The sequence below is a fragment of the Eublepharis macularius genome, chromosome 6 (genome assembly GCF_028583425.1).
Source record: "Eublepharis macularius isolate TG4126 chromosome 6, MPM_Emac_v1.0, whole genome shotgun sequence".
Lineage (NCBI taxonomy): Eukaryota > Metazoa > Chordata > Lepidosauria > Squamata > Eublepharidae > Eublepharis > Eublepharis macularius.
In genome coordinates this window covers 125555111-125582999 of record NC_072795.1, presented here as the reverse complement: position 1 = coordinate 125582999, position 27889 = coordinate 125555111, and the positions used below count along the sequence as shown (strand labels likewise).

Sequence of the window (27889 nt, the reverse complement as noted above, 5' to 3'; positions counted from 1 at the left end):
CAGCCTGTGGGGTGGGTTTTTATCTTCAGTGGACCTAGTCCAGAGTTCGGAATGGCAGCTGTTGTTCTAGGGCCCTATCAACGAAACCTGTCTCTTTTCTAAGAGGTGGGGGGCATTCTAGCTGGACAGTTGCTCTAAGTGTCATTCTGAGGTCTTGATTGGTTGAGAGTGTGCAAGGGAGTTTATCTCTGTTAAAAGATCTCGGGCAAAGGATTAAATCAGGGCTGCGCTGGGCATACAAAAGCATTAACCTGGAGAGGCCTACAGGGCTAATGCTGCTGTTCTTGCTAAATGAATATCTTTCCTCGCTGGCTGGCTCCTCAGTCTTCTTTTTCTTAATTTATATTTTATTCAATAATTTTTAAATTTTACAAATATTAACAAACAATAAACAAGCTTAGACACTTATTTATTTTATTCGATTTATGCCCTGCCCTCCTATCTCTTTAACAAGCATATATAGGTGTGCCGACAAAGTAATATACATTTATTACAAAATAATTATTTTATGTAAAGCTGTATAATACCATAAGAAGGAGTATATTAGCTCCATCAGTTCAATCAAAGATATGCCAACATATAAAAATATTTAATTTTGGGAGATGTTTGGCTTGTAGAATCGTTACTGGTTAAATATTCCAAAACTAGTTGAGCTAAATGATCTGAAAGCTTTTCCATTTATAAAATAGTCCCATAGACAGTCATACCAGTTTGAGATTGTGGGCAGAATGTTACATTTCCGTTTGGAGGCAATAACAGATTTGGCTATTGATAGTAGTGTTAAAATAAGGTTAATTATGATTTTTAATATTGGTAGATCGGGCCAGAGATTCAAGAGAATAACCTCTGGGGTTTTGGGTACCGTATAACCAGTAATAGATGCTATTGTTTTTGATCATATTGTCCCAGAAGTTTATTTTATATATTTGCAATACCACCAGCAATGCATAAAAGTTCCTAGTTCGTCACATTGCTTCCAGCAATCGGGAGAACATGTTTTACTTACATGGTGTAATTTATAGGTGTCATATACCGGAGTGTAAGGATTTTAACTGCATTTTGATATTAATAATCTTAGATGTGACATCTCAGACTTTTTGATACATTACTGCTGAGGAGAGGTAGTATCATTGCAGTAGTCTAACTATTGGATGGATTTCCCAAACACTCTGATTTTAGAGGCTATGTACAGGAGGAAGAAATTGTCTGTTTTATCTCCAAAGCTGGGGATTCCCTCACTGACTCCCACAAGCTATGAGGCAGCTTCCAACCATCAGCTATCTTCACTTAATATGAGATGATACCTCAGCCAGTTAGTCTTTGTGCATTGTTCAAAGCACCTTTGTGCTAGTCCTGTGATCCAGTGCCTTTGTATAGCGTAAAACAGGTTGTGTTCGCCTGGAAGGCCCCGATAGGTACATTCTCTAATTTGTATCTCAATCAGGTCAAGTTGGCCTACCAAGAGTCGGAGATTGTGGCCTTATTGAAGAAAATCCCGCTTGGCTCTAATGAGATGAACACTATTCGGGGAAGGGCTGAAGAGCTGAGGGAAGGAACCCTCTGTGACTATCGCCCTGTCTTGCCGCTCATGCTGGCCAGCTTCATATTCGATGTCCTGTGTACTCCAGGTAATGAATGCCACCAGAGGCATGTCGGAAGAGGAGAAATTATTAAATACCAACCTCTGCATGTGTGATGTATATAAATATGGACGAAACCAGCTCCTAGAACCCTGTTCGATAAACGGGCTCTTCTGCCTAAATCTTAGTGCGCACGTGTGTGTGTGTGTAGGGTCTGTTGTAATACTGGGGCAGCAGATGCCAGCAGAATCCATTATGCCCTCTTGCAGAAGTTTCCAGCTATGTGCCTGAGTGAGAAGGTCAAGGATAACAGTGGCTGAATCCTGCAGGGCTGGTTTAGATCCAGCTGTATCTTCTACAGAACAAACCCTCAGGCATAAGAGAACTGGACATACACTGAACCATAACCCACTGCTACATGGATTAGAAGCTTACAGCTCTTCTGTGTAAATTGGGGTCCTCAACATTTTTTGAGCCTGCGGTTGTTATTGGAATTTTGAGAACGGGTAGTTGGTGCCACCACAGACTGGCTGCTGGGGTGTGCGCGCAGCCAAACATAAAATGGGAGCAGGGGCCATTTGCAAAACATTGGGAGATCCCAATCTAAGCATCCTCCTATCAGAGAGACAGCTGTTTACAGATGTGGATGCTCCTTGCAGTCAAAAGTGGTATTTCCTTGGCTATTTGGAAGCATCTCATACTCCACTAAGGTGGAGGACGGCCACTCTTTGCTTTGGGGAAAAAATGCCTTTGTGGGGGTGGGGTTACAAGGACATGGGCAGCTGGGGAAAAATTGGCATGTATTACATTGGACATTTTTGGTATAAACAAAACATGGTTGTCTCTCCCTCGGTTGAGTTGAGGATCGTCCCTGAGCTTTTTGTCTAGTCTCAGGGGACTGTGTATCATGTCTGGGAGCTTCCTTGAGTTCTGACTCCTGCTTCCCACAAAGCTTCCAGCCCAGGTTGTGTCCAGGTAAATCACCAGATCTGATGCCTAGTTCTATGGTAGCCCTAACGTCATTAAGACAATTCTTACCCTGCAAAGGTGGCCAGTGATCTGGCCGTGGCTCAGCAGTAGAACCTCTGCTTCACATGCAGAAGGTCCCAGGTTCAGTTCTGGGCGTCTCCAGTTAAAAGGACCAGATGGTTTGTCTTCCTGAAACCCTGGAGAGCTACTGCCAGCCCGAGTAGACAGTACTGATCTCGATGGACCAAGGGTCAGATTCGGTGTAAGACAGCTTCATGCGTTCATCTCTCTCCTTCCCAGTGGTTTCTCCTACAGGATCCAGACCCCCGAGCCGCAATTGGAATAATGAAATGCCTGGAGATGAGGAGCTTGGCTTTGAGGCAGCGGTGGCAGCTCTCGGTAAGTAATGAGTTTCTCTTTCCTGTCGTTTGTGGATCAGGTTGCCTGGTCAGGCTATGGGTGCACATGCAGCCGAGTTCTCTAACACAGCTGCACCAGTTGTCTGGATTGCTTTGAGTTCATTCAAAGTCACCCATCATTCATCTTTCCTGTTTTCTGTACATTTTTTTGGCATTCTTTGCAGGCATGAAGACGACCGTGAGTGAAGCCGAGCACCCTCTGCTGTGTGAAGGCACGCGCAGGGAGAAGGGGGACCTGGCCTTGGCCCTGATGATCACCTACAAGGATGATCAGTCTAAGCTGAAAAAAGTAGGTCTCTTCGAATCTGGATTCGGTCTAGTGAGGTCTCTCCCCCCTGGACTAGCTTTGCTTACAAGCTTTCTCTGGAAATATGTACGCTTTATTCTTAGAGTTCATAACAGTGCCACACCTGTGGGAGAAGGTGCCCCCTGCTCCCTCCCCATTCCCCAAATTTATCCTTAGAAAGCAGCAAGGGACCTCGTTTTTAAGACCTGTATTATTTATTTGCTTCCTTCATTTATACTCTGCTTCTTTCCCCAGTGGGAAAGGACGGCACCGTGATCCGTTTTATCCTCAGAACCTGGTAAATTGGGTTAGGCTGGGACGGTATGGCTGGCCCAAGGTCATCCAGTGAGCTTCCATGGTCGAGTGGAGATTAGAACCCGGGTCTCCCAACATCCTAGTCCAACACTTCCATCACTACACCACACAGGCTTTCTATATGCATGCTGTGTATATGCGCTACGCTCGCTGTATGATGTCGGAATGCCTCGGAAGTTAAGGAGTGAGCCAGGAGGCACTGGAAACCCAGTTTGCCAGGCTTCCTGATAGTAGTTAATATTCATTGAGTGTCCAAGCCTTCCAGATTAAGACGCCGATTCCTCTCCACTGCTGAATACTCCCTTCCTTGCCAAGGGTAAATGTTGGTGAAAGGGGGACTAGTTGGGGACTGCTGCGCTGCTGACGTCATTATGAGCTGGGCCTTTACTTAAGGGGAAACTGTGGGCTGCTCTCCTAACGGGCTGTGGGGGGAGGCTCTTGTGTTTGGCCTGGCAAAGCCCCTCAGATATGAATTCCAGGGCTATCACTGGACATTCAAGAAGGTCACAAACCTTTCTTTTAGGAAAGGAGGAATAGTATGCATCAGCATGGCAGAGCTCTCCTTCCTCCGCTGTGCTTTTCCACAGTGTCTGGACCTGTGTTTTTCTTTCCCTCCCTTCGCCTCCTGAGAACTTCCCTTTAAAGATGCCGATTTTCCACATTCCTCCCGTTCTTTCTTTTAAAGATCTTGGACAAGCTGTTAGACAGGGAGAGTCAAACACACAAGCCTCAGACTCTAAGCTCCTTCTACTCATCCAGCAAGCCAACGGTAGCCAATCAGAAGTCTCCTTCCAAGCATGCTACCCAATCAGCTGCACCCATTCAGCATCTCCCAGGGGCGTCCGTTGCACAACAAGCAGGGGTGGCAACTGCCGTCCAGAGCAGCCCTTCGGAACCCTTCCTGGAGAAGACTGCCCAAGGTACTGTCTCCTATTCCGTGGGATGGCAAAGGCCAAGTGGTTCTCTCAGTTTTTTCCTTAGTTATCTGGGCATTTGCTTCAGTCTCACCTATTTTTGAAACCTCTTCTGAACTTCTTTCCCCTCAAAAGTGTTAAAATGTAATGATTCCACATAGACCTGTGTTGTGCTTCCACATAGGAACATAAACAAGTGACCTGAATGCTCCTTACCTTCAGGGGAACCCTCTTCAGATCGGAGGGTGCGTTTCCCATTTCTCTTTCTCCCGTCTTCTGAGAAAGTAGTATCAGAACCTTTGGAATGCTTCCTGTTCTGCCTTAAATAATTCAATGGGGGCAGAATGTCCAGCTTTGAAATTCCTTCTGTTTTCTGTTTTCCGGTTGTTTTGTTTAACTTGCTCTTCCTTAATTCCGCAGAGAACCCTCAGAGATCCCCTTGTGACCCACCTGTGGAATCCAGTGTCTTGAAACAAGAAGGAAAAGTTCCCAGCCGTTTGGCCCTGGGAAACAGAGGCGGCTATAATGGCCGGTGCTGGGGTTCACCAGTCAGGCAGAAAAAGAAACATACTGGTAAGTTTAGGGTTTACTTACCTGTTGCCCTACTCGGCTTGCTCAGCTCTTCAAAGGCACTTGTATTTTGAAGATCTCTCTTGTTTTTTCTGTAGGGACTGATCTGGTGAATGTGTGCAAATATTAGCAGTTGGATCAATGTACTGATTAGAGTTTATTCTGAATTTTAGGATGCGAAACAGCATGTGCCTCCTGTAATGAGTCTTTTCTTCACAGACTGAGGCCGATTCCGCACATGCACTTTCAATGCACTTTATCAATTGTTTGAGGTGGATTTTTTGTTCCGCGCACAAAAAAATCCATTCCAAATGATCTATAAAGAGGATTGGAAGTGCATTATCCAACATATGCGGAATCACTCTCACTTGGCTTTCTTTACCCACCTCCAGGGCTTTTTTTCAGCTGGAACGTGGTGAAACGGAGGTCCGGAACCTCTTGAAAATGGTCACATGGCTGGTGGCCCTGCCCCCTGATATCCAGACAGAGGGGAGTTTAGATTGTTTAGATAGATCTAAACTCCCCTCTCTCTGGAGATCAGGGGCGGGGCCACCAGCCATGTGACCATTTTCTCCAAGGGCAACCCACTGAGTTCCACTACCTCTTTTCCCAGAAAAAAAGCCCTGCCCACCATTGTGTAACCAGCTTTGAATAGTAACTAGTCCCTCCCATAGTGCTTGAGAGCCCTTAAAACAGGCAGTTGAGCTGCTAAAATTTTGTGTTTAAATTTTCTTTCAGGTTCATCGTTATTTTTTTTTTGTTTTGAATATCTGAACTGGAACTGAACTGATGATAATCTTTAAAAATAATTTGGTTTAACTATTTTGGTGGATCTTAATAGGGCTGGGCTATTACCTGGGTTTACATCCTGTAGAATTGTACAGCCATTTAATGTCCAATGGCTCATTCAAAACAACCCATATGGCAGCTCTGGCCATATGGTTTTTTAATTAATTTATTTAAAACATTTTCTGTGCTGTCTTTCTACCCATTCAGAGTCTCTGACCATAAGGAAAATATCTGATATTTGGGTGCAAGAGAAACCCATTCATGGGTCACTGAAAGCCACACATCCATGATAAGAGAAATATGTTGGACATACGCCTAAGGTGGCCCATGGGTACAGGTTCCCCATCCTCACAGGGCTGGAGGTTGCTTGGGACACATGGCCAAAGAACTTTGGCTTTCTTGTGTATTTAATAGTAGGAAGTGGAACAGGAACTGGTTGGTGTGTTTATTTCAAAGCAAGAGGAGGAAAAATTACTTCCATGAACCGTGAGAGCAGTATTGGGCAGGCCAGAGAGCCGTGAGTGGGTTTTGACACAGTTTTTGGCCATCAAACATAATGAGAATGATCAGAAGCCAGAGCCGGCCAGCCGACTGCTCCTTTCAGAAGAGGGGGAGTTTGACCTTCCCACCAGAGCAGAGCCTTCCCCGTGCGAAAGTGTGGTTGTCTTCCTTCTTTTCCTTTGATCACCTTGCATCAGGTGTGCACGATTTACTACAAGTTAGGTAGAAGGGTATTCTACCTAACTTCACTGGGGCTGGAGAAAGGGGAGATAGGGACAGACTATACATTAGCTGGACAGGACCAGGCGCTGTTTGGCTCTTTGTGTCCCAGAACCTTCTCATTGCACAATCACTACCTTGTTATTACGCAACTACATTGTTGAATGCTATGGGAATGCTGGCTCTTGAGCCGATTTATTTTCCTCTGTGCTTCTTACGTATGTATTAGCTGTTAAGCCCACTATATGAAATTGTAAACTGTGAAGGGAAAGGTGGCATATAAGTCTAGTACCTGAACAAAAGTGGGAGCCGCCCAGTTTGTGCCCTGTGCAGTTGAAGGCAGGCGGCCACCAGCCACAAACTGGAGCTTGCTAGGGGCTTCCCATGACGCCTGATATGCTTGGTTGTGACTTATTAAAAATGTTTGTAATTCTTAAAAAACGAGAGTGTAAAGCCCCCGGTGGCCAGAATGTGCTTTTGGTGTGCTGTGAATCTGGGGCGCACCTGCTGAGGCATCCTGTGTTTCAGGAATGGCTAGCATTGACAGCAGTGCCCCAGAAACCACCTCAGACAGCTCCCCGACCCTCAGCCGGCGGCCCCTGCGTGGCGGATGGGCGGCCACCTCCTGGGGCAGAGGACAGGACAGCGACAGCATCAGCAGCTCTTCCAGCGACTCATTAGGCTCATCTTCCTCCAGTGGAAGCCGGAGAGCCAGCGGAGGAGCACGTGCAAAGACTGTGGAAGTCGGCAGGTAGAAAAACTGTTGTCCATTTTACAAAGTTGGATACCCTTCTTGGAGTGGGCTTCCTAGGGCTGGTTGTATCGGAGGTTTCATGAGGAGGTTGTCCTGGCGAGAGATGGAGATGGTACTGGAGCCAGAAACTCAGCTGGTTAGCTTGGTTGTCTGCCCCCATCTCTTCTTTGCTGTTAGCTTCTTGCTCTGTAAACCCATCCAAGAATGCTTTCTTGAGTGAGCACTAAAGCCCCCCTTGGCAGAGAGCAAAGTAGCTGCACTCCCCCACCCCGTGGATCTCTCTCTCTCTCTCTCTCTCTCTCTCTCTCTCTCTCTCTCTCTCTCTCTCGGCAATATATAAGCCTTGGGACCTTCTCTTACTACCCCAAAATCGCCTTATCTGCATATAATTTCTGCACTGAGTTGAGATTTAAGTCCATCTTGTGCATCTCTCTTTTTTTTTGCCCCTTCCAGATACAAGGGCAGGAGGCCCGAAAGCCACGCCCCTCACGTCCCCAATCAGCCCTCAGAAGCGGCTGCGCACTTCTACTTTGAGCTGGCCAAGACGGTCCTCATCAAAGCCGGTGGCAACAGCAGCACCTCCATTTTCACCCACCCATCCTCCAGTGGCGGCCATCAAGGACCTCATCGCAACCTCCACCTCTGCGCCTTTGAAATTGGGCTCTATGCCCTAGGGCTGCACAACTTTGTCTCCCCCAACTGGCTCTCTCGAACGTACTCTTCCCATGTCTCTTGGATCACAGGTGAGGACAGTGTGCTTGGGGGCTCAGCGACAGCGGATACGTGCTTTTTGTCGGCAGTACCCGATATCTGTCATTGAAATCCTCATCCTTCCTGTTTAGCTGCCATTATAGTTTGGAAAAACTTTAGATGATGCTTGGCCATAGATTTGAAGGGCTCCAAGCTGCCATCAAGTCAGACTCCTGCCCTTATTGATTCTCTACACTTAACCTCCCAACTCCACCCCATCACAGAGGCCACAGTGTGTCACGCAGAGCACACCTAAGCATCTCAGGAAAGCCATGGCTATTCCAGTGCTGTGGATGGGAAATGGAAAGAGAGGGTTGCTGCTGTCACCTGTGAAGGTTTCACCCTAGACAGAAGTCATAATACTCCATTCCCTGGAGTGCTCTGGCTTGGATCCGATGCTTTGTCTCCACTTATGCCCCTCTTGGTCCACTGTAGAGAGGAGGGAGTCCTTGTTCCTTTTGTGCGGAGCACTTGTTGGCACATTGGGAGTCATTGGTCTTGCACAAATGGAAACGCCCGGCGGAAGAGTGCGCTCTGCAGCTCAGGCCTGCCTCCGCAACGGAGAAGGGTGTGCTGCATAAGCAGGAAGAAGTCCTGGGCTCCAAGGCACCGCTGGGCCAATCGCTGGGATGCCTGAGACAAACAGGTGGCTGGTAGGAAACAACAATAGTAACAAACTCCTGGCACAGGGTATATCAATCATGCATTACATATGTAATATCAATTTATGAAAAGTGCAATGTGCAATCGATTGTATATACTGATTCTTTGATTGCACTTATAGAACATTGCACTTTTCATAAATTGATATTACATCTGTAATGCGTGGTTGATATAGCCTGTGCCAGGAGTTTGTTACTATTAGTGAGCAGGACTAGTCCTAGGTTGCACCCTTTGGTTGTGTTGGTAGGAAACCATGCCGGCTGCCACTCTTCCTCAAAAGCCCCGTGGCTCTCTGCTTTTTTGATACTGGTAAGAGAGGCCGTTCCCAAGGGCTGCTGCTGGATGCAGGGCTGGGATAGTTACTCCCTTACGTGGTAGGCTTGGTAGGGGGGACAGAGCAAGTGAGAGAGAAGAATCCTGTCCTCAGTCCTCCACAGTGGGCAGCTGCCCTTGGCTTTCCCACATCCAAATAAAATGACAGCGCTCCGGCTCTCTTACATTGCCTTTCAGGTTGCCCACTTTTTCTGTAAATCTGGAAGGACCTGGGATTTTCTGACAGTGCCCCTGTGTGTCATTTTCACCGTTCCACCTTCCTCCCTCGGCCGAAATGAAGCTTTTGTTGTCTCTTGGTTCCCGGGGCAGCATTTAGAAACAGGGGCTGTTTTATGTAAGGAGAGGTTCTGTGGTGGCCCTACATGTGAAAGGGCTTTGGAGTATGCACCTGCCTTCTTAGCGCTGAAGCGAAATCCATCTGAGGCAGGAGTCAGGTGGGAAACTTGAGGGTCGGGGCCCCTGTCCTGCAGGAAGCCCTTGGGCCGTCTCCGGGAGGCTTGCCTTCAGGTCCCACCGTGGCCCCTGCAAGTTGTGTGCACTGTAGTTCCTGGTCTGTAAACTGACGACAATGCTGACATGCCTTCCCGGATGGTTGCCAGGATAAACAAGGTAGAGATTATACAGCTGTGTGCCCATTGCAACGCCTTTTTTCTTTTTAGTGTTTCAGTAACCAGCTCTTCTGCTCTGTCCATCTCGTTCGGAGCTTGAGAAAAGCAAGCGATACGCAGCATCTTGCCACAAGATGGGAAACGGCTTGTCTAGCAGGGAATCGCAGAGGAACTCCTTTCGTTGTCCCAGATGGCTTTCTTTGCAGCGGCCCAGCCACCCAATGGTACAACAGAAGCATTGCTAAAAAAAGCCTCCCTCTCTTCCTCCTAGGGCAAGCTATGGAGATTGGCAGTGCAGCCTTGAACATTTTGGTGGAATGCTGGGACGGGCATCTGACCCCGCCGGAGGTGGCGTCCTTGGCCGACAGAGCTTCCAGAGCGAGGGATTCCAACATGGTGCGTGCAGCCGCAGAGCTGGCGTTGAGCTGCTTACCACATGCCCACGCCTTGAACCCAAACGAGATCCAGAGAGCCTTGGTCCAGTGCAAGGAGCAGGTGAGCAATGCAGAGGCCTTTCTTGGCTCAGTTAGCCAGACCCCTCCCTGCGCACCTCTTGGGGAGAGAGGGCCGAAGCCCTTGGATATGCCGATGCCGGGAGCGTGTCTTCCAAGCTGACCTCTTCCTGTTCGCTTCCAGTTGTTTAGGGGTGGGCTGAGGTCTTCGTATAGCTCCATCATAGGTCACTGGGCGGTCCCTCCATGGTTTAGCATGCTCTGTTTTGGCGCTGCTTCACCTCCGTATCAGATTTCTGCTTGTTTTCAAATACTACACGACAAAAAGACACAGACTAAGTCCCCTGTCCCAAGAAGGTTAGAAGTTAAATTTCAACTGTGAAAAGAGAAGGGAAGGCAGGCAGTGGAGAATCGGCTTCCTTTTCTAACCATCTGTCATCTTTACCGCTGCAGGATAATCTAATGCTGGAAAAGGCTTGCATGGCAGTGGAGGAGGCGGCCAAAGGGGGAGGTGTTTACCCTGAAGTCCTCTTTGAAGTGGCTCACCAATGGTACTGGCTGTACGAACAAACCGTTGGCGGAACCCTCGCCCAGAGGGAAGGAGCCACAGGCTGCAGCGCCAGTGGTGCCCGGGCACCTTGTGAAGCCGTCCGCGGGCTGACGGATAACAGAGTGACTTCGGAGCCCACCACAGTGACCGTGGCGGCTGCGGTCACTGCCGCAGCAACAGTGGTGCCTGTGATCTCAGTGGGGTCAACGATCTACCAACAGCACACCATGGCAGGGCCGGCAATGGCTCATGCACATACCCAGGGGCTGCATCCCTACACCACACTCCAGACTCACATCCCATGCAACCCGCAATACATTGGGCACCCGATACAGCACATGCCACGCCCTGCTGTCTTCCCTGTGCCTGGTTCTGCTTATCCCCAAGTGAGTAATGTTTTGCATGCTAAGCATATAAAGCATCCAGTTTTTCTCCCCTGGTCCCTGTCTCTGCACTTAACACGGCTTAGAGGAATGAGTCAGTAGGGTGGCAAATTGAGTTCTTTTGATTACTGGCCTCAGCCTTGGGGATGGACCTGCGACCCATACTTTCAATTCAGACTGTCCCAAGTCTCCAGTTTAGGTTCTCAGGTTGTGTGGCTGGTATTCTCACTAACATTGAGAAAGACAGCTAGCAGGATTCCGAAGACATGCCCTGTGCTTGGCTGCATGAAGGTCTGAGAGCGGTTTTGACCCAGAAGGTCAAGAAAAGTCATAAACAGTTCAGACAAAAAGTTTTAATGAGCCAGCTCTGTGTGGGTGTGGAGGAGTGAATTCTGTGGGGTCCTCCCTTGGGAACTTGTGTTTGATGCTGCAACTTGAAAGCCTGCTAACATGAACCTGTAAAAGGAATGTGTGTCCTCTTTCTATTCCAGGGTGTTGTAGAGGGACCCAGGCAAGCTGAATGGCGATTGAGCAGCTGTCTCATATTCCTTTATTTTAAAAAAAAATGGTTTCATATGTTCCCCAATGAGCATGAGAACCTTTTAGGACTGGTTTGTTTTGTTTGGGGGGCAGTTACTCGCTCTCCAGACTGTGACCATTCCCTCTTCCTTTCCAGGGTGTCCATCCAGCATTCATTGGGGCACAGTACCCATATTCGGTAACCACCCCCTCCTTGGCAGCTACAGCTGTGTCGTTCCCAGGAGTGCCTGTCCCCTCCATGACGCAGATTGCAGTACATCCCTACCATGCCGAGACGGGGCTTTCGCTGTCTTCTAATGTCGCAAGTGAGTGTTCTCTGTTGTTTCTCTCCTGTGAAAGATAAGCGGAAGGAAAAGGCGGCATCTCAGTTCAGTTTGATGTCTGGCTTTGCCTGGCTCCGCAGTCTTCATTGTCTGCTCTTCCTGGAACAGGACGAGTTTTGTACTGCTGTAAGTATTTACGTGCAAGACGAAGTTTGTCTCAAGCCAGTTCCCTTTGTGGCCCTGATTGGGCAGAAAGACAGGATAAAAATATTGTAAATAAATAAATACATATTCCCTAGCATTGTTGTGTGACCCTGTTTCATTTTTTCAAACAGATCTTTAAATTTTTTTAAAAAAATTATTATTTTATTAGTGTGAAATAGAAAAAATAAAAAAGCAAATAGTAGAAAATAAAAAAGCAAACCGTAGGAAAAAAAAAGAATGCTGGCTACAAAAACGCTATTGGCAAATCTATACATAGATGTCTATAAAAGATTTCCAGATATCTAAATATAAATCCATACACAATTGCCTTCTATATCTGATATGTTCAAATGTTGATAAGTTTAATAAGGCCTTCAATCCAGTGGCTTTTGTCTTTCCAGTTATGAAGTCTTTTAGCAAGGACATGGAGGGTCCATTTCTGTTGACCATTGGTTAGATTCCAAGAGACATCAAATAGTTTAACAGTACATTAACATTCTCAAAAATAAATGAGTTTTCTAACACAAAATTAATATGACTAATAACTTCCTCCCCAAAGAGCGGAATGACTAAACACATCCAGAGCACATGCTTAAGAGATGCATTTTGTGAATTACGGTTAGATACCGTGCTTAAACCTTTAGTAAAAAGATGCTGTGGTATCCAATGTACCCTAAACATAATTTTTTGCTGAGTAAGTTGCAGCTTAAGATTCATAGTAGCAACAGGTATAGACTTAATTATCTCATTTCTTTAGCAAAACTGGATGCTCCAGGTCATTATTCCATTAATTTCTAAGGCTCTGTGTATCATATTTATTAAAGAACCTCAAATATTTACATACAAATATTATAGATTTTGCTTTCTGTATTGATTCAATAAGAATCAAGTGGGGGTGATTCTGAAGCACTCAAAGCTGCCAGGCCATATTTGAACACCAACAAATGTTGCAATTGTAAATATTACCATTCAGCAGAAGTTGGCAAATCATATTTAGACCTCAGTTGAAAAAATGGTAAGAACTCATCGTTCTTACCTATCAGTTGATCCAAAATAAAAATTCCCTTATCTGCCCAAGCCTTCCATAAGAAAGATTTCTTCCCAATGTTTAAGTCTGGATTTGACTATAATGTTAGTTTAGCATGTGAAAATGGGTCGAATTGGTATTGCCATGATATTATACGTCATACTTCTCTAGTTGTAGAAATTATTGGAGGAACAAAATCCGTTTTAAGTAAACACTAATGCATTCCACTTGAAAAGTGGTTCCAAAAAAAAGGCCCCCAAAAAAGCCCAAGATGGATACTCCAGTGGAGGGGAAGGATTCCAATAATTTGTACAGGCTGACAAATCTGCCTGATGATAAGCGCTAAAGTCCAGAAGACCAAATCCTCCTACATTCATTGAAAGTTGCATCCTCTTTAAAGAAATCTTGGGTGTTGAACTCCACATACATTTCTGAAACAAAGCATTAATTTAATATATCAACAAGGTATATCAAAAGGGTTTGCATGCATAACATAAATAATTTGAGGTATAATATTCATTTTGAGTATATTTACTTTACTCCGTAATGACAGGTTTAGGGTTGCCCTGCTATCCAAATCCAAGGATGTATCTGAGATCAGTTTATTAAAATTCAATGAAATCATGTCTTTAATATTACTTGGGATCAATATTCTAAGATAAGTGATAGCATCTGGGCACCATTGAAAATGTCCCTCGGTAATTTTACTCTGTGATACATTGTCTCCCAATAGCATCAATTCTGATTTTGTCCAATTAATTGAATAACCAAATCACCACAATTATTAATCAAACTCATTAATTTAGAAGCGGAAGACTGAAGTTCTGAAATAAATAATAAAAGATTGTCTGCTTATAGAATAATTTTAAATTCTAAATATTTACGTATAAAGCCGTGTACATTATTACTTTGTCTAATAGCACAAGCCAGAGGTTCCAGACATAAATAAAAAATTAGAAGAGAAAGAGGACAACCTGGCCTAGTACCTCTTTCAAGAAGGAACGGTGGAGAAAAAATACCATTGATCTGTACCCTAGATCTAGAGGATGAAAACAAAATTCTAATTCATTTCAAAAATTCATGAGGGAAGCCAAATTTGATTAATGTAGAGAAAATATATTTCCAATGTATTTCGTCAAATGCTTTTTCAACAGCGTGAAAGAATAGCAACGATCAGCTCTTTTTCTATTTACTGCAGTCAGATCAGAGATCAGTCTAACTTATCGGATCCTTGCCTTTGTATAAATCCTAACTGGTCTACAATCACCAAGGTTCTAATAACCTTTTAAAGTCTGTTAGAAAGAATAATAGTGATTATTCTAGTGTCCACATTCATCAAAGAAATAGGTTGAAAATTTGCACATTGAATGTGGTATTTGCCTGGCTTTGGAATGACAGTAATATAAGCTTACACCATATTCGAAATTGTACAATTGATATTTTGGAATTAAAAAATCAGCAAAGGTTTTATACCGTTCAAGAAGGAACCTCTCTGGTCCTGAAGATATAAACCAGTGCTCATATTCATGATCACAGCTTTAATTTCATCCATATGCAAAGGCTCAACAAGTAGCTTTTGCTGAACCATATCTAAATATGGAAGATCAAGGTGAGAGAAAAATATTTCCAAGTCTTCTCTTGATGGTTCGTTGCCCTTAGTATACAATTTAGAGTAAAACTTTTGAAACAGCAAATTTATTTCAGAGGCGGAATGCATTACATTCACCTCATCCTCAATCATCCTATTATATAAAAGGCTTAAGCGTATTCAAGACAACTCACTTCCTACCCTGGTGCACCTCCAGAGGGCACTGCTGTGGAGGGAAGCACAGATGAGGCAGCCAGACCTCCAGAGAGCATGCTACGGTGGGAAACTCAGCCCGGATCAGGCGCGGAGAAGGTGGCAATGCTCGCCCCCTGCCTTCACCCAGCTGGGATCAGGAGCAAAGCAGGTGGCAATGCCCGCCACCCGCCTTCACCCAGCTGAGTTCAGGCGTGGAACAGGTGGCAATGCCCGCCCACCCTTTAAACAGCTGGGATCTGGTGCAGATCAGGGGGGTAATACCTGTCATCCATCTTCACCCAGCTGCAATAAGGAGTGGAGTAGGTGGCAAGGCCCGCTCCCTGCCATCATGCAGCTGGGATCAGGAATGGAGCAGGAGGCAATGCCCACCCCTCTTCACCCAACTCAGATCAGGAGCAAAGCAGGTGGCAGTGCCTGCTCTCCCCTTCACACAGTTGTGATCAGCAGTGGAGCAGATGGCAATGGCCGCACCCTGCCTTCACCCAGCTGGGGTCAGGCAGGAACAGGTGGCAATGCCTACCCTCCCTTCAACCAGCTGGGATCAGGAGCGGAGCAGGTGGAAATATCCACCCCCCTTCACTCAGCTGGGATCAAGAGTGAAGCAGGTGGCAATGCCCCCCTTTTTAACCAGCTGGGATCAGGACGAGCACGTGGAAATGTCTGCCCCCCTCACCCAGCTGGGATCAGGACCAGAGCACATGTCAATGTCCCCCCCCCTTTTCAAGTGGAGCAGAGCAGGTGGCAATGCCTGCCCCCCCCCTTCACCCAGCTGGGATCAAGAGTGGTGCAGGTGGCAATGCCCACTCCCTGCCTTCACCTGGCCAGGATCAAGCATGGATGCAATGCCCACTCCCCTCTTCACACGGAATCAGGAGCAAAGAAGGTGGCAATGCCTGCCCCCCTTCACCCAGCTGGGATCACGCATGAAGCAGGCAGCAATTGCCCGCACCTATTCACCTGGCCGGAATCAGGCATGGAGCAAGAGGCAATGCCCAGCCCCCTTTGCTCAGCCATGATCAGGAGCAGAGCAGGTGGCAATGCCCACCCCACCTTCACCCGGCTGGGATCAGACATGAAGAAGGTGGCAATGTCCGTCCCCCCTTCATGTGGCCGAGATCAAGCGTGGAGCAAGTGGCAATGCCCTTCCCCTGCCTTCAGCTGGCTGGGATCAGGAGCGGAGCAGGTGGAAGTGCATGCCCCCGCCTTCACCTGGCCGAGATCAGGTGCAGAGCAGGTTGCAATGCCCCCCCTTCACTCATCCAGGATCAGGTGCAGAGGAGGTGGCCATGCCCGCCTCCTTGCCTTCATCTGGCCGGGATCAGTGATGGAGGAGGAAGGAATGCCTGCTTGCCCGCTCTCCCCGTTCTAGAGCCCGTAGTATTTTTCCCCACAACGTGCTTTGTTGCTGATAGGAATATAATTCTTGTTCATTCGCTGCCTTAAACAATGGGCTAATAATCAGCCAGCTCGCTCTTCTCTTTCCCAGTATGACTGGTGCAAGCACATCAAAGCATGTTCTGCATTCATTGACAATATATTGTTCAACTCATATTTAACTTTCTGCAACTCTTGATAGAGATCTGGATTGGGAGATGTAGCAAACAGAGTTAATAAGTATTTCAACTTATTATTTCTTCCCTTTCTCTAAGCTTCCTCTTGTGAGACACATGCAATAATCCTCCTTCTAATAAAGGCTTCATAAATTTCCCATTCAGTTGCACGAGTATTTGCAGTTCCTTGGTTAATATTAAAATACTCTGCAAGTTGAGCTATCTTCTGTGTTTTCAAAATTTCATCATTGAGCAGAGAGCTGTTAAGACTCCATAAGCTTGGAGGTCTAACCCAATCAGGAAACTGGAGAACTAATGAAATAGGGGCATGATCATAAATAACAATTACATCTATATCACATGCTTTAAGGCATGAACGTTGCTGAAACAAGAAAATAATCTAATCTAAACCAGTTATAATGTAAAGAAGAAATAAAGGTATAGTCTCTGTCCTTTGGGTGTAACATGCGCCAGGGGTCAATCAAACTTAGTTCAGCCATATGGGCTTTAAGTGTAGCTCTCACCAATAAATGTTCCTTATGTGGGAATGTGCTTCGATCTAAAGTTATATTTAGTATTTCATTAAAATCTCCTCCCACTAACAAATAATCATATTTAAGATCTACCAAGATACTGAAACATTGATGGAATATATCTGGAGAATCCACATTTGCACATTTGGGTCATGTTCATTAATCAAAATAATAAAGTGACCTTTTGGGTCTATTATTGCTTCTTGTACCTGAAAAGAAACACGTTTATGTTTTAATATAACCACACCCTTAGATTGAGTGAACGTATCAGTAACATATAACTCTCCAATCCACTTTCTGTGCAGTTTGTTTTTATCCTTTGCCATTACATGAGTTTCTTGTAAAAAGACCACGTCAGCATTAAGATTTTTCAATTTGGAGATAGACTTTTTGCATTTGGTAGCGTCTCTCATGCCCTTAACATCCCATGATATCATCCTTAAATATTGTAAAAATATATTCTTTCAGTTTTGTACATTTTAATAATTCCCCTTGATTATTGTCTGGTGACTTGAGTTTTGCTAGCTGCAGTGCAACTCAAAAAGGTCCTGAGGGGGTGGGGAGGGAACTGTGTTTCCACCCATTGAACACTGGGGCCGGACCAGATTGGGGCAGGGCTGGTGAAACCCAGTGACTGTGCAATGCCCTTTTATGTGTCTCTTTGTTCTCTCCAGTAGGGAGCGTCCATGCGGGGTCAACGTTCCCAGCAATTCAAGGGACTTCTTTGACAAGCTTGTCTTCTCAGCCCACCTCCCTTGTTGCGGGGGGTTTCCCCTCGGAGGATGAGCAGCACAGCCAGCCCGTGAGCCCACAAGGACTGCACTACCTCCACTCTGCTTATCGAGTTGGTAAGGACAGTCTGTGGTCCTCTGGACAGGGAATTCAGGGCAGATCCCAACTGTGTGTGGATTCTCCGCTGTGATAGGATTTCCTGGGAAGGCACCGTAGTTCTGATGTGAGGTTTTGAGGCTGCCTAGTTTAGACAAGACTGTCTTAAGAATAATTTATATAGAATAATTTATAAATAGAAAAATTTACCAAGAAGGAGTCCTGGGGGGAGGAGGAACGCAGGGTTTATTCAAGAAAATCTTGGCCCAAGGGCCAGCTATACTCTAATCTGAAGAAGGGAGCTCTGACTCTTGAAAGCTTACACTCTGAAAATTGTGTTGGTCTCTAAGGTGCCACTGGACTCAAATCCTGCTGTTCTACTGCAGCCCAACATGGCTATCCACCTAAAACTACCATCCTCTAGAGGAAATGGTCTGCTGTGCTGTGAGGCTCCCAGGGTTGGAGTTAGTTGTGATGTCAAGAGCAGAAGCCAAAGGATTCGAGAGAGAAAGGTGCTCTCGGCACCTGGAGGGGAAAGTTATGGAGGATCTTGTGGTGAAGGAGCTTCCAGTTGGAAGCAGTGAGAAACAGAATATTTGTGTGTGGAGGATGAGCAGCCGGGGAGAAAGCAAAGGGGGCAGCCTCCCAATTCGGGCACAGAAAAATCTCTCGTGCCCAGAAATGCCGCCCTGCCACCCTGGCTAGCTCTCTTGTTCTTGCAGGCTCAAGAATGCAAGTAGGTGTCTCAAAACTTAGGCATATTCCGCATATAAAGTTGATCTATGCCGGCAAGTTTTCTATCCGTCTTACCCTTGTACAATTTGCACTGTTGGCAGAAAATATGATCAAGGCTAGAGTAGGGGTAGAAATCAAGGGCCCCAAAAGTGTTGTGTCTGTTTTTCTGTAGCCAGCCTCCCAAAGCGAGTTTTCTTTAATGGTGCTTGTGTGTAGCTCTTTGGTTAGGCAGGGGCCAGTCCTTGAGTCTTGGGTGGACAGGAGGAAATAACCAGTTCCCTATCCACCGAACTGTCCTATAGTCCACTCCACAGTCTTCCAGTTTGCCCATCAGAATGTTAAGCAATGGGCTTAAATTACATGCACAAAGGTACATGCACAAAGGCTGGATATTAGGAAAAACTTTTTCATGGTCAGAATAGTTCAAAAGTGGAATCAGCTGCCTAGGGAGGTGGTGAGCTCCCCCTCACTGGCAGTTTTCAAGAAGAGGCTGGATGAATATTTGTCAGAGATGCTTTAGGCTGATCCTGCACTGGGCAGGGGGTTGGACTAGATGGTCTGTATGGCCCCTTCCAACTCTATGATTCTATGAAATAACTTGCTTTGCCTGAAATGCTTTGCACGTGCGCCCTTTTTCCTGGCAGGGATGCTGGCCTTGGAGATGCTGGGTCGTAGAGCTCACAACGATCACCCCAACAACTTCTCGCGCAGCCCACCCTACACAGAAGATGTGAAATGGCTCCTGGGGTTAGCTGCCAAGTTAGGTAAGGCCCAAGACAGTGGAATACGTGTGGGTTGTGTTTGTGCGCACACACACCTTGGCTGTGGAATCCCTAGTGGTATGTTCTGCACTTTTATTTTTTCATGGAGTGTAACCATCACCCCTTTGCCCTCGTACATTAATAGCACCCGAGACCCCAAGATGCCAGCGAACTGCAGATACCATTCCAATATGCTTCTTGTTGTGGATCTAGAGCAAAAAAAATTTTTCATGTACAAAACTGAGGCCTGAATGTACTCCAGATAAGTGGGTATAGAAACATTTCAGATACATTTCAGATAGGTACAGCAAAAGCCAAACGAGGAGGGACCAAAAGTGAGCAGCCAAAGAGATTTTTTTAAGAGCTTGGTTGATAGCGTGAGCTGGATGCAAGCCAACACCAGTGGTGGGGAACTTGAGTGTGGCTTGTGCCGTTCGTTTAGCTGCATTCCGCCATGCTTTGTCAGAACAGCTGGGTAGGCTGCGCATCAGTTTGACCTTCTCAGAGTTGGGCCCAGCACAACAGCTAGGATGTGGTTTTGGACTTGGGTTTTTGGCTCTTGCTTTCAAGACACTTCTCCTCCCTACCTCCCCCCCCCGCCTTTTCTGCAGGTGTAAACTACGTGCATCAGTTCTGTGTTGGCGCAGCCAAGGGGGTCCTGAGCCCTTTTGTACTGCAAGAGATAATCATGGAAGCCCTGCAGAGGCTTAACCCTGCCCACGTCCACAACCACCTGCGAACGCCAGCCTTCCACCAGTTGGTACAGAGGTGCCAGCAGGCATACATACAGGTACACACGTGGCTTCCTTCCCCGTAGGTCAGGCTGTCTGCTTCACCAGGTTGTCGAGTCTTGTGAAAATGGTGCTATATTTCTGGAATTCTTCTTGCCACTTCTGAAAGTGTAGCCTTCACTGTCCAACCACAGCAATGATTGTGAAGTCTACTTGCTTAATGAGATACCCAATTAAACAGAACCAGATCTAGGGTGTGACAGTCAGTGTGGTATATCAGTAATTACAGCTTCCCTGTGCCTCTCAAAAGTCTGATGTCCTTTATGCTTCCTCCCCATTTCTATGAGGGTTGGCAAGTGGCTGTTCCTTCTTTATAGCTTTGCATCCACAGGGAGGCCCTTTTTCTTCAAGGGCTTCCCTTTGTTGTTCTTGCTCCCTTTCCCCCTTTTTTAAAGTAAACTGTGATACCTGGGCTACCTTGTCCTGGGGTCTGTTGACGTGGTGCCTCCATGCAGATAATCTAGGAGAATGAAACTGGTCAGAGGGCACGCGTGTGGAAAGGTGACCTTACTTCGGTGACCATTTTCCCCTTTCCCTCCCTTAAGTACATCCACCACCGGCTGATACACCTGACTCCGGCGGACTATGATGACTTTGTGAACGCCATTCGCAGCGCCAGAAGCGCCTTCTGCCTGACCCCCATGGGCATGATGCAGTTCAACGACATCCTCCAGAACCTGAAGCGCAGCAAACAGACCAAGGACCTGTGGCAAAGGGTCTCTCTGGAAATGACCACCTTTTCACCCTGATGGCTTTGGGGGGCCCAGCCACTGCCCTCTCCCTAGCTAGAGTTCTGTTCAAGACAGCCTTCCTTTACGGGGGGGGTCGTTTTTATTTTAGTTGTTGGAAACCACTGGTTTGATGTATTTATGCCATGACATTCCTCTTCCACGCAACTGTGGCTGAGCGCCACGTCCTTTCTTCTCTCCTCCCCAGCAGGTGGAGCCTAAAAAGCTGTTTTGTGAGTACAAGGAAGTGTGTGTGTGTGTGTGCGTGCGTGCGAGTGTGCGTGAGCGAATGGGGCTGAGGGAGGACCAGGCTGGTACTTCGTCAGTTCTTTAAGAGCCCCCATCCCGTTTGGAGGCGGCTTTACGAATGATCCACTCTGTGTGCCTGTGTGTGCGCATGTTTGGGGATAGGGTGGAGCCTGTCTTAAAATATTTATTTTGGCATTTATAAATATGTATACTACTTTCTATAAGATTCTAAAAAAAAAAAACCTCCTATCACGGGCCCAGAGAGGCAGAGTTTACTTTCTGTGCAGCTGGGGGCTCCTCCCTCGCCATTCCTTCCTGCAGCCCCCAACCAGCGGAGTTCAGGCTGGCGCTGGGGGAGCTGTAGGCCTGTGCGTCCCCTTTGTGTCGGATGAGCAAAAGCCCCACTTTGTACAGGGCTCCCCCAGGATAGCACTGAGCTGGCCGCTGCAGTTTTGTGGCTGCTCGAACGGCGGTCCCACAGCAGGCTTCCTCAGATGCTCTGACCATGGCGGTTCTGAGTTGTACAGTCACGTTCCCTTGGCTGGGATATTAACTCTCCTGTAATCAATTTCTTACTCCTTGTCTTAGTTTCCTGATTAAAACATCCATTTTCTTAGACAGACTCTTTACTCCTTAACTTCTGTTGAGTGTGCGGAGGTGCCGATAAAACGCAGAGCTGCCTTAAGAGCAACCTTTTCAAGCCAAGGGTCAGTACTGAAGCCGGCCCCTTTCCGGGTACCTGCACTCTTTGCCATCTGTTCTCACAGATCAGAGGAGGAGAGGGGGTTGGTTTGCTGCTCCTTCATCTATATGGGTTTCCCCTTCCCCATTAATGCAAACAATAGGAGAACTCTGCTGGGCCAGAACCAGGGCACACCCCGTTCAGAATGCTGTTTCCCGGAGAAGCTACAGGGCGGGAAGGCAAGGACTGTTGCCCTGGGCTGCCACCTTCCTCTCTGGACAGCCAGAAGTACCCTGCCTTTGAATCTGAAAGTCCCTTAGAGCTACCAACGCTAACAGGCAGGTGCTTCCGTTGTTTCAAAGCTTAATCCATGCTTGTCTTTCTTGTTCATGGTTTATTTTCATTTATATTTTCATGGGCAGCCAAAGAGTGCAGTCAGTGTGGGTAGAGCAGATGTAGGTAAAACAAAATATACCAAGAGGCCACCCTTTGGGGTACATGGTGCAGTTGCTGTGGCAGCCAGTCAGGGACCCAGTGAGGAAGGAGATGATGAAGGAATCCCCCAGCAAGCCCTCCTCTCCTCTTCCTGCACTAGCACGAGGGGTGTGTGTGGCGGGGAGGGGGCCGTTTCGTCCTTCTGTTTTTCCACTTTGGTTCGACAAGAACAATCTTGAAAAGCCATGGGTGGTAGGGGGCCATCTCCTGGATGTCTGTGGGGATTGTTTATTTACTTCACTACCTTCCCCATCCCCCCCAGCGGCAACACGAAACGGCTCACATCATTTCCCTTTTCTGCATTTTATCCTCACAACTACCCTGTGAGGTAGGCGAGGTTGAGAATTTGCCACTGGCCCAAAGTCACTCAGTGAGCTTTGACAGCAGACTGGGGATTCAGACCTGGGTCATGGACACTCGGACCACTATACCATGCTGGCTTTTGTGAGGTGGCTGCTGAAGCAGGAGCGAGCGGCCAGACTTGGGTGGGTTAAGCAAGTAGCACGGAATCAAGTCAGCTGGTGGTCACTGCCTGGCCCGGCCCTGATGCTTCCCTCAAAGGCCAAAGCAGCTTCAGGAAGGGCCCTGCCACCTCCCCCTGCCTTGTGCCGACAGAAACCAAGGCTGGCAATACAGTTGTGGTTGTCTTGCAACCCCTGTGACAGTCTCTGACAGGGCATTCATGTCTAAGGCCCCTAGCAAATGGCCTCGGCAGAGTAGAGATTCAAACGGGGGTCTCCCAGATGCTAGTCTGACCGTCTTAAGCACTGCCCCATGCCGGCTCGCTCGCAGGCAGTAGTTGCAGCAGGGCCAGGGTTTTTTAAAAGAAGGGGCCAGTGTTGGTAGCCTTGACTTCCTTCCTGGGCCATGCCCCAGTTCAGATGGCTCTTCCTATACATCACTAGTGCTCATCGGGTTTAAGGATGGACCTACACATGTAGTTTGCTGGCCATTTTGTGATTTCGTTCAATGGCAGTGTCGCTGTTCTGGCTGCAGTTCAACTTCCAGCTGCCATGTGTTTGCAGTTGGTACAATGACAGTAATAAAAATACTTATTTAACATGAAAGCAAAGCAGGCACATGCCTTACCCAGCACCCATGGGTAGGTCATCCTCTTCATTCTCTCTCCCCCCTCCCCCAGGGTTCTTGGTAACCTCCGATTTTTGATGAGGGTGCCATTATATAACTTTTGAGCTTGCGTCTCCCTTTTATCAAAGTCTCTCATTGTAGGAAGATGTTTTCTCTGGTGAAACTGAATGGAGCATACCAAATTTGGATTAACTTGCATGGCTATAGCATCAGCCTGCTAGCCCTAGGCAGTGTTCCTTGGGACCTCCCCCCCCCCTTGCATTCCCACTCTGCTCCACTTCATGGGCGTCCCTCAAGATTGACCCAAACTGCTGTTCCCTTCCACTCAGCTGGAGGACTAGTCGTTCCGAGGCCACTTAGCTTAGGACAGCCTCTGCCCTTTCACAGTTTTGATTTTCTGTACTTACGAAAGCTAAATCACCGGTGTGGGGAAAATGGCTTTAAAGAGAGCACTTGTGACAGCTTCATTCATGCCTTCTTCTGCACAAAAGCTGCTTACTGCTGGACTAAAATGCCAGTTCCCCTCGGGTTTTGGGGTTTTTTGGTGCAACCGAACAACGGGCTCAGTGCAGATGAGTGAAGGTCACTATTGTGTACTTTTGGTTTTGGGTAGTCTTATTGTGTGGGCAGATGCACCTGGGGAGATACTCTAGCCTACCTCGATGCTGATGTCAGAGGTCTGGGTACATGTGTGTGCACACATACAAATACACACCCCTACCTGTTTAATTCAGGGTTCTCTTTAGGCACATATTTGAACTATTTTGCGCTGTGCTACTTCCCCTGGCATAAATTATAGTTTAAACTCCGTAATGGAACGAAGGCCATTGTCTTCTAGATGAACTGTAAGCTGTAATTCTCTGCCTTAAAGAAAAACTGAAATTGTCACATGTGGATTTTAGAAATGGGTCAGTTCAAGGTGTCCCCACAGCAAAATGAGCTACAGCAGTGGTATGTTTATCATAGCAAAGACAGCCTAGCTTGGGACTTTGTATGTCTGTCTGTTGGGCTCCCTGTGAAACAGCTGTATTGGGGGGGTGGGGGGTGCAGTCCAGGTCGAAGCCAAATAAAATTAGGCTAGAAATGGTCAGCAGCAGCAGCAGCATGCCAGGTACTGTTTAGGGTGGTAGGAAGGGGGCACTGACATTGGCAACAGTTCTGGAAAGGTGCCGCAGCCTGTTCCTGCTGTCTCAGCCCAGGTCGGCCAATGAGCGTAAGGACTTGCCTCGCCCCATAGGCTTGCGAGAGGCGTCGTTCTGGTCGCAGGAAGACTTGTTCTTAAGCAGCCAGCAGCTGCCTGTTCGTTTGCCACCCATCCTTCTAGAGCGTGTTATGGCTATTTTATTTATAACCCCTCTCAAGCAGGAAAAGGAGTTAGCGCAGCCCACGCCCGTAAACCCGAAGAAATAAAGTCACACATCGGTTGACTCCGAATGCTACGTCTAACCTTTATTTAGACATTGTGCTCAGCTGCAAGAGCCAAGAATTTATGCTTCATCATCATCATCATCATCATTCAATGTGAATGACACTATACATGAATCCAGTGCAGGAAGCAGGGCGCTTGCGTTTCTCTTCAGCCACAGGTTTTTGTTTCGTTGGTTCCGGGTTTTTTTTTGGTTGCACAGTATTTGCCCTGCTTTGGGGACACATTGAATGAAGTAGTATATAGTCCATACTGTCTATTTACAGACAATGGTCAATTCACCATTTAAAAAAATACACAAGGCTCAATGTATAAGCTTGGCTGAGACCATTTCTCTCCCTATGAGAATAGAGACGCAGAGGAGTTATGTGCAAATAGCTTGAAGGAATCGTCCCACCACTGCTGCCCGCTTCACACACACGCACCAGTCAGCCTAGTGCTTGAGCAGTTGATGCTGCTGCCCCCCCCCCCCGGGCCTTGATGTAAGATGTGTTTGGAAAGAAGGGGCAGGAGTCTGGCTGGCCGCTGCACAACTAGGGTGCTGATCGCAGAGAGGAAATGCTGGGGAATGAGCTGGCTGGAGCTCCCACCACCTGTAGACCTGGAAGAAAGAATGGGCCATTTGACCAGACAGATGCTGATCTGCATTTCCTCTCTCCCTGCGTGGTGCCAACAAATGAAAAGAGGCAGAAGTCCCACTGCGGGAGAACATGCAGCTTTCCAGACGAGAATGGTAGGAAGCTGCCTTTCGACCCCTCACTGCCCATTAAGACTGCTGTGATTAGCTGCAAGTGGACAGGTGCCTGTTCATAGCCTCTGAACGCGGCAACATCAGACTTGTGTCCTTTGTCGTCTTGCGCCTGCTGCAGGCAGAGGGGACAAAGACTTTCCCCTCTCCAATAAGGAGTCTTGGAAAGTTTCCGCTGCCTCATCCTCCACGATTCCTCCCTCCCTGTTCCCTTGGATACTGTTGGAACGGCCAAGACTACCCCCAGGGACATGCACTTTGTTGTCTGTCACCCCCTCCCCCACACCCCCACCCCCACACAATGGGGCAGTTGCACGAGTAAGACTTCCGCCTGTGGGCCTCCTGAGCAGTTGGGGATTAACACGGAATGTCGCAGTGACCTAGACATTTGCATGCGTTGGTTTCCCACTCACGTTCGCTCTAGGCTTTCCTACCCCCAGGATTACAGACCGCATGCGTTCCTGTGGCATTCCTATCCTTGAATGGTGGGATGGGGGTGGAAGAACAACTGCATTACACCTTGTGCAGTTTTGTTCCATAGGTGGATGTCTTAAAAAAATCCCCAAACCGTTAATACTGGGAGGCGTATTGTCCACACTCCGTCCCACCATCCGGGTTCACAAGCACGCTCCCTGTTCGGTCCTCTAACGCTGCTGCTCAAGAAGAGGCAGGCGAGGTGGGTGTCGATTCCAAGTGGCTTTCCCATCCCTGTGCCTGGCAGTTCTGGGGCCAGAGCGCTCCCCTTCATTCAGCTCCAGCTCGAGTTCTGCAGTTCCTCGTGGAGCCAGGTGGGCAGGGGCTGCCCCAGCTTGTTCATCAGCTTGGAGAGTTCGATGTTGTGCTCGCGATAGAAGTCAGCCAGGAACATGCGGGACTTCAAAAAGAAAAGAACGTATTTAGGGCTCACCTCTTTAGTGGCCACCTCTTTTTTCTTCCAAATATTGCTCAGAGATGGTTTGTGAGAAGAGAAGCCCCTCTAGTTACTCACCGAGGAATCCATCTCTGGATATTTTCTCCCTTTACTTTTCCCCAGGCACTTGGTCTTCCCTCCATCCAGTACCTGGCACCAAAACCCCTTTGCCTCATCAAACCTGCAAAGGAGTTCTTGTGTTACACACGTTCATGCAGGTATATGTTTGCATACAGACTTGGAATTAACATTTTTGTTCACCGCAATACAATTTTACGCCCTATCAGAATGACAGCTTGAACCATTATTCTGCAGCATTTTGAGAACTAAAAATTAACACAAGCCAGCTTTTTGAAGACAGTGGAAACAGTGACATTGGTATCCCAGGCTTCCTCGGCAGGTGGTGGGCTCACCTTTGGAGGTTTTTAAGCGGAGGCCAGATGGCCATCTGATAGCAATGCTTATTCTGTGAACCTGGGCAGATCATGAGAGGGAGGGCAGGAAGGGTTACATCCGCGCTTAGTTCTCGTGGCCCCTTCTTACCTGCCCAAGGCAATGCCAATTGCCACTTTGGGGTCAGGAAGCTATTTTCCCCTGGCCGGTTTGGCTAGGGATCCTGATGGTGTTTTGCCATTTTATGGTCATGGAGCAGGAGTCACTGGGGGTGGGGAGGTAGTTGTGAATTTCCTGCACTGTGCAAGGGGTTGGACTAGATGACCCTGGGGGTACCCTATGATTCTAAGCCTAGCCCTTTTTTTAAAAAAGAGCAAGACTTGAGTCCAGGAGCACCTTAAAGTCCAACAAGCTTACCAGGGTGTAAGCTTTCAAGAGTCAAGCTCCCTTTGTAAGATTCTTCATCAGATTCTGACGAAGGGCGCTGATCTGGTAAAGTGAGCTGTGATTCTCAAAGGCTTATACCCTGGGAATCTTGTTGGTCTTTCATGTGCTACTGGATTCAAATCCTGCTCTTCCACTGCAGACCAAAACAGCTAACTACCTGAAACAACTTCTTTTAACATTTGCTTTCTTGCCACTCTTTCTGCAGTGCTGCTTTTATTTCCAAAGTCACCTAAAAGTTGCCCAGTGGAAATGCAGCACTGGCTCCCTGAAAATCATGGCTTCCCGCCTCCCCCCACTGAATCAGTTTCCCTCCAAACAGCTAGGAGCCAGCATTGGTATAAAAGCATCAGGCAACTGTTTTAGCAGAAAGTTAAAACCTCTCATTTAAAATAAGGCTACAGGGAAGGGGCAGAGGCTACAAACGAAAGTAGGCAATTAGGCAACCTAACCAAGAGAGCTTCCCTCTCTGCCAGTTCAGGGGCAGGGAGGATTTCAGCCATCGGCAGCACTCAAGAATTAAGAGGAATGGATCTGAAGATCCAGAATGATCCATACGTTGCTCTTGCTCAGCACAGCCAGACAGTAGCAGCAGCAGCGATAATATTGATGCAGCAAAATGTGATCAGTTTAA

The 27889-nt window shown here is 47.3% G+C and overlaps 2 protein-coding genes across 7 annotated transcripts in view; one reads left to right on the top strand and one right to left on the bottom strand.

The window, feature by feature from the left end:
- The window catches only part of ZSWIM8 (zinc finger SWIM-type containing 8), a 65152-nt gene extending 43466 nt beyond the window's left edge, over positions 1 to 21686 (top strand). For both annotated transcript variants that reach the window (XM_054983148.1, XM_054983147.1), the window contains 14 exons: positions 1445 to 1628; positions 2850 to 2948; positions 3133 to 3257; positions 4255 to 4489; positions 4904 to 5056; positions 7091 to 7313; positions 7770 to 8059; positions 9942 to 10165; positions 10576 to 11058; positions 11732 to 11900; positions 17651 to 17824; positions 19184 to 19303; positions 19912 to 20090; positions 20637 to 21686. In XM_054983148.1, coding sequence (XP_054839123.1) covers positions 1445 to 1628; positions 2850 to 2948; positions 3133 to 3257; positions 4255 to 4489; positions 4904 to 5056; positions 7091 to 7313; positions 7770 to 8059; positions 9942 to 10165; positions 10576 to 11058; positions 11732 to 11900; positions 17651 to 17824; positions 19184 to 19303; positions 19912 to 20090; positions 20637 to 20840 — 2862 coding nt within the window. In that variant the 3' untranslated portion in view covers positions 20841 to 21686. The remainder of the gene's footprint in view (positions 1 to 1444; positions 1629 to 2849; positions 2949 to 3132; positions 3258 to 4254; positions 4490 to 4903; positions 5057 to 7090; positions 7314 to 7769; positions 8060 to 9941; positions 10166 to 10575; positions 11059 to 11731; positions 11901 to 17650; positions 17825 to 19183; positions 19304 to 19911; positions 20091 to 20636) is intronic.
- Positions 21687 to 24768: 3082 nt separating this feature from the next.
- Positions 24769 to 27889, bottom strand: part of NDST2 (N-deacetylase and N-sulfotransferase 2) — a 175225-nt gene continuing 172104 nt past the window's right edge. For all 5 annotated transcript variants that reach the window (XM_054982345.1, XM_054982346.1, XM_054982349.1 and 2 more), the window contains 2 exons: positions 26497 to 26599; positions 24769 to 26382 (listed from right to left, as the gene is read on the bottom strand). In XM_054982345.1, coding sequence (XP_054838320.1) covers positions 26257 to 26382; positions 26497 to 26599 — 229 coding nt within the window. In that variant the 3' untranslated portion in view covers positions 24769 to 26256. The remainder of the gene's footprint in view (positions 26383 to 26496; positions 26600 to 27889) is intronic.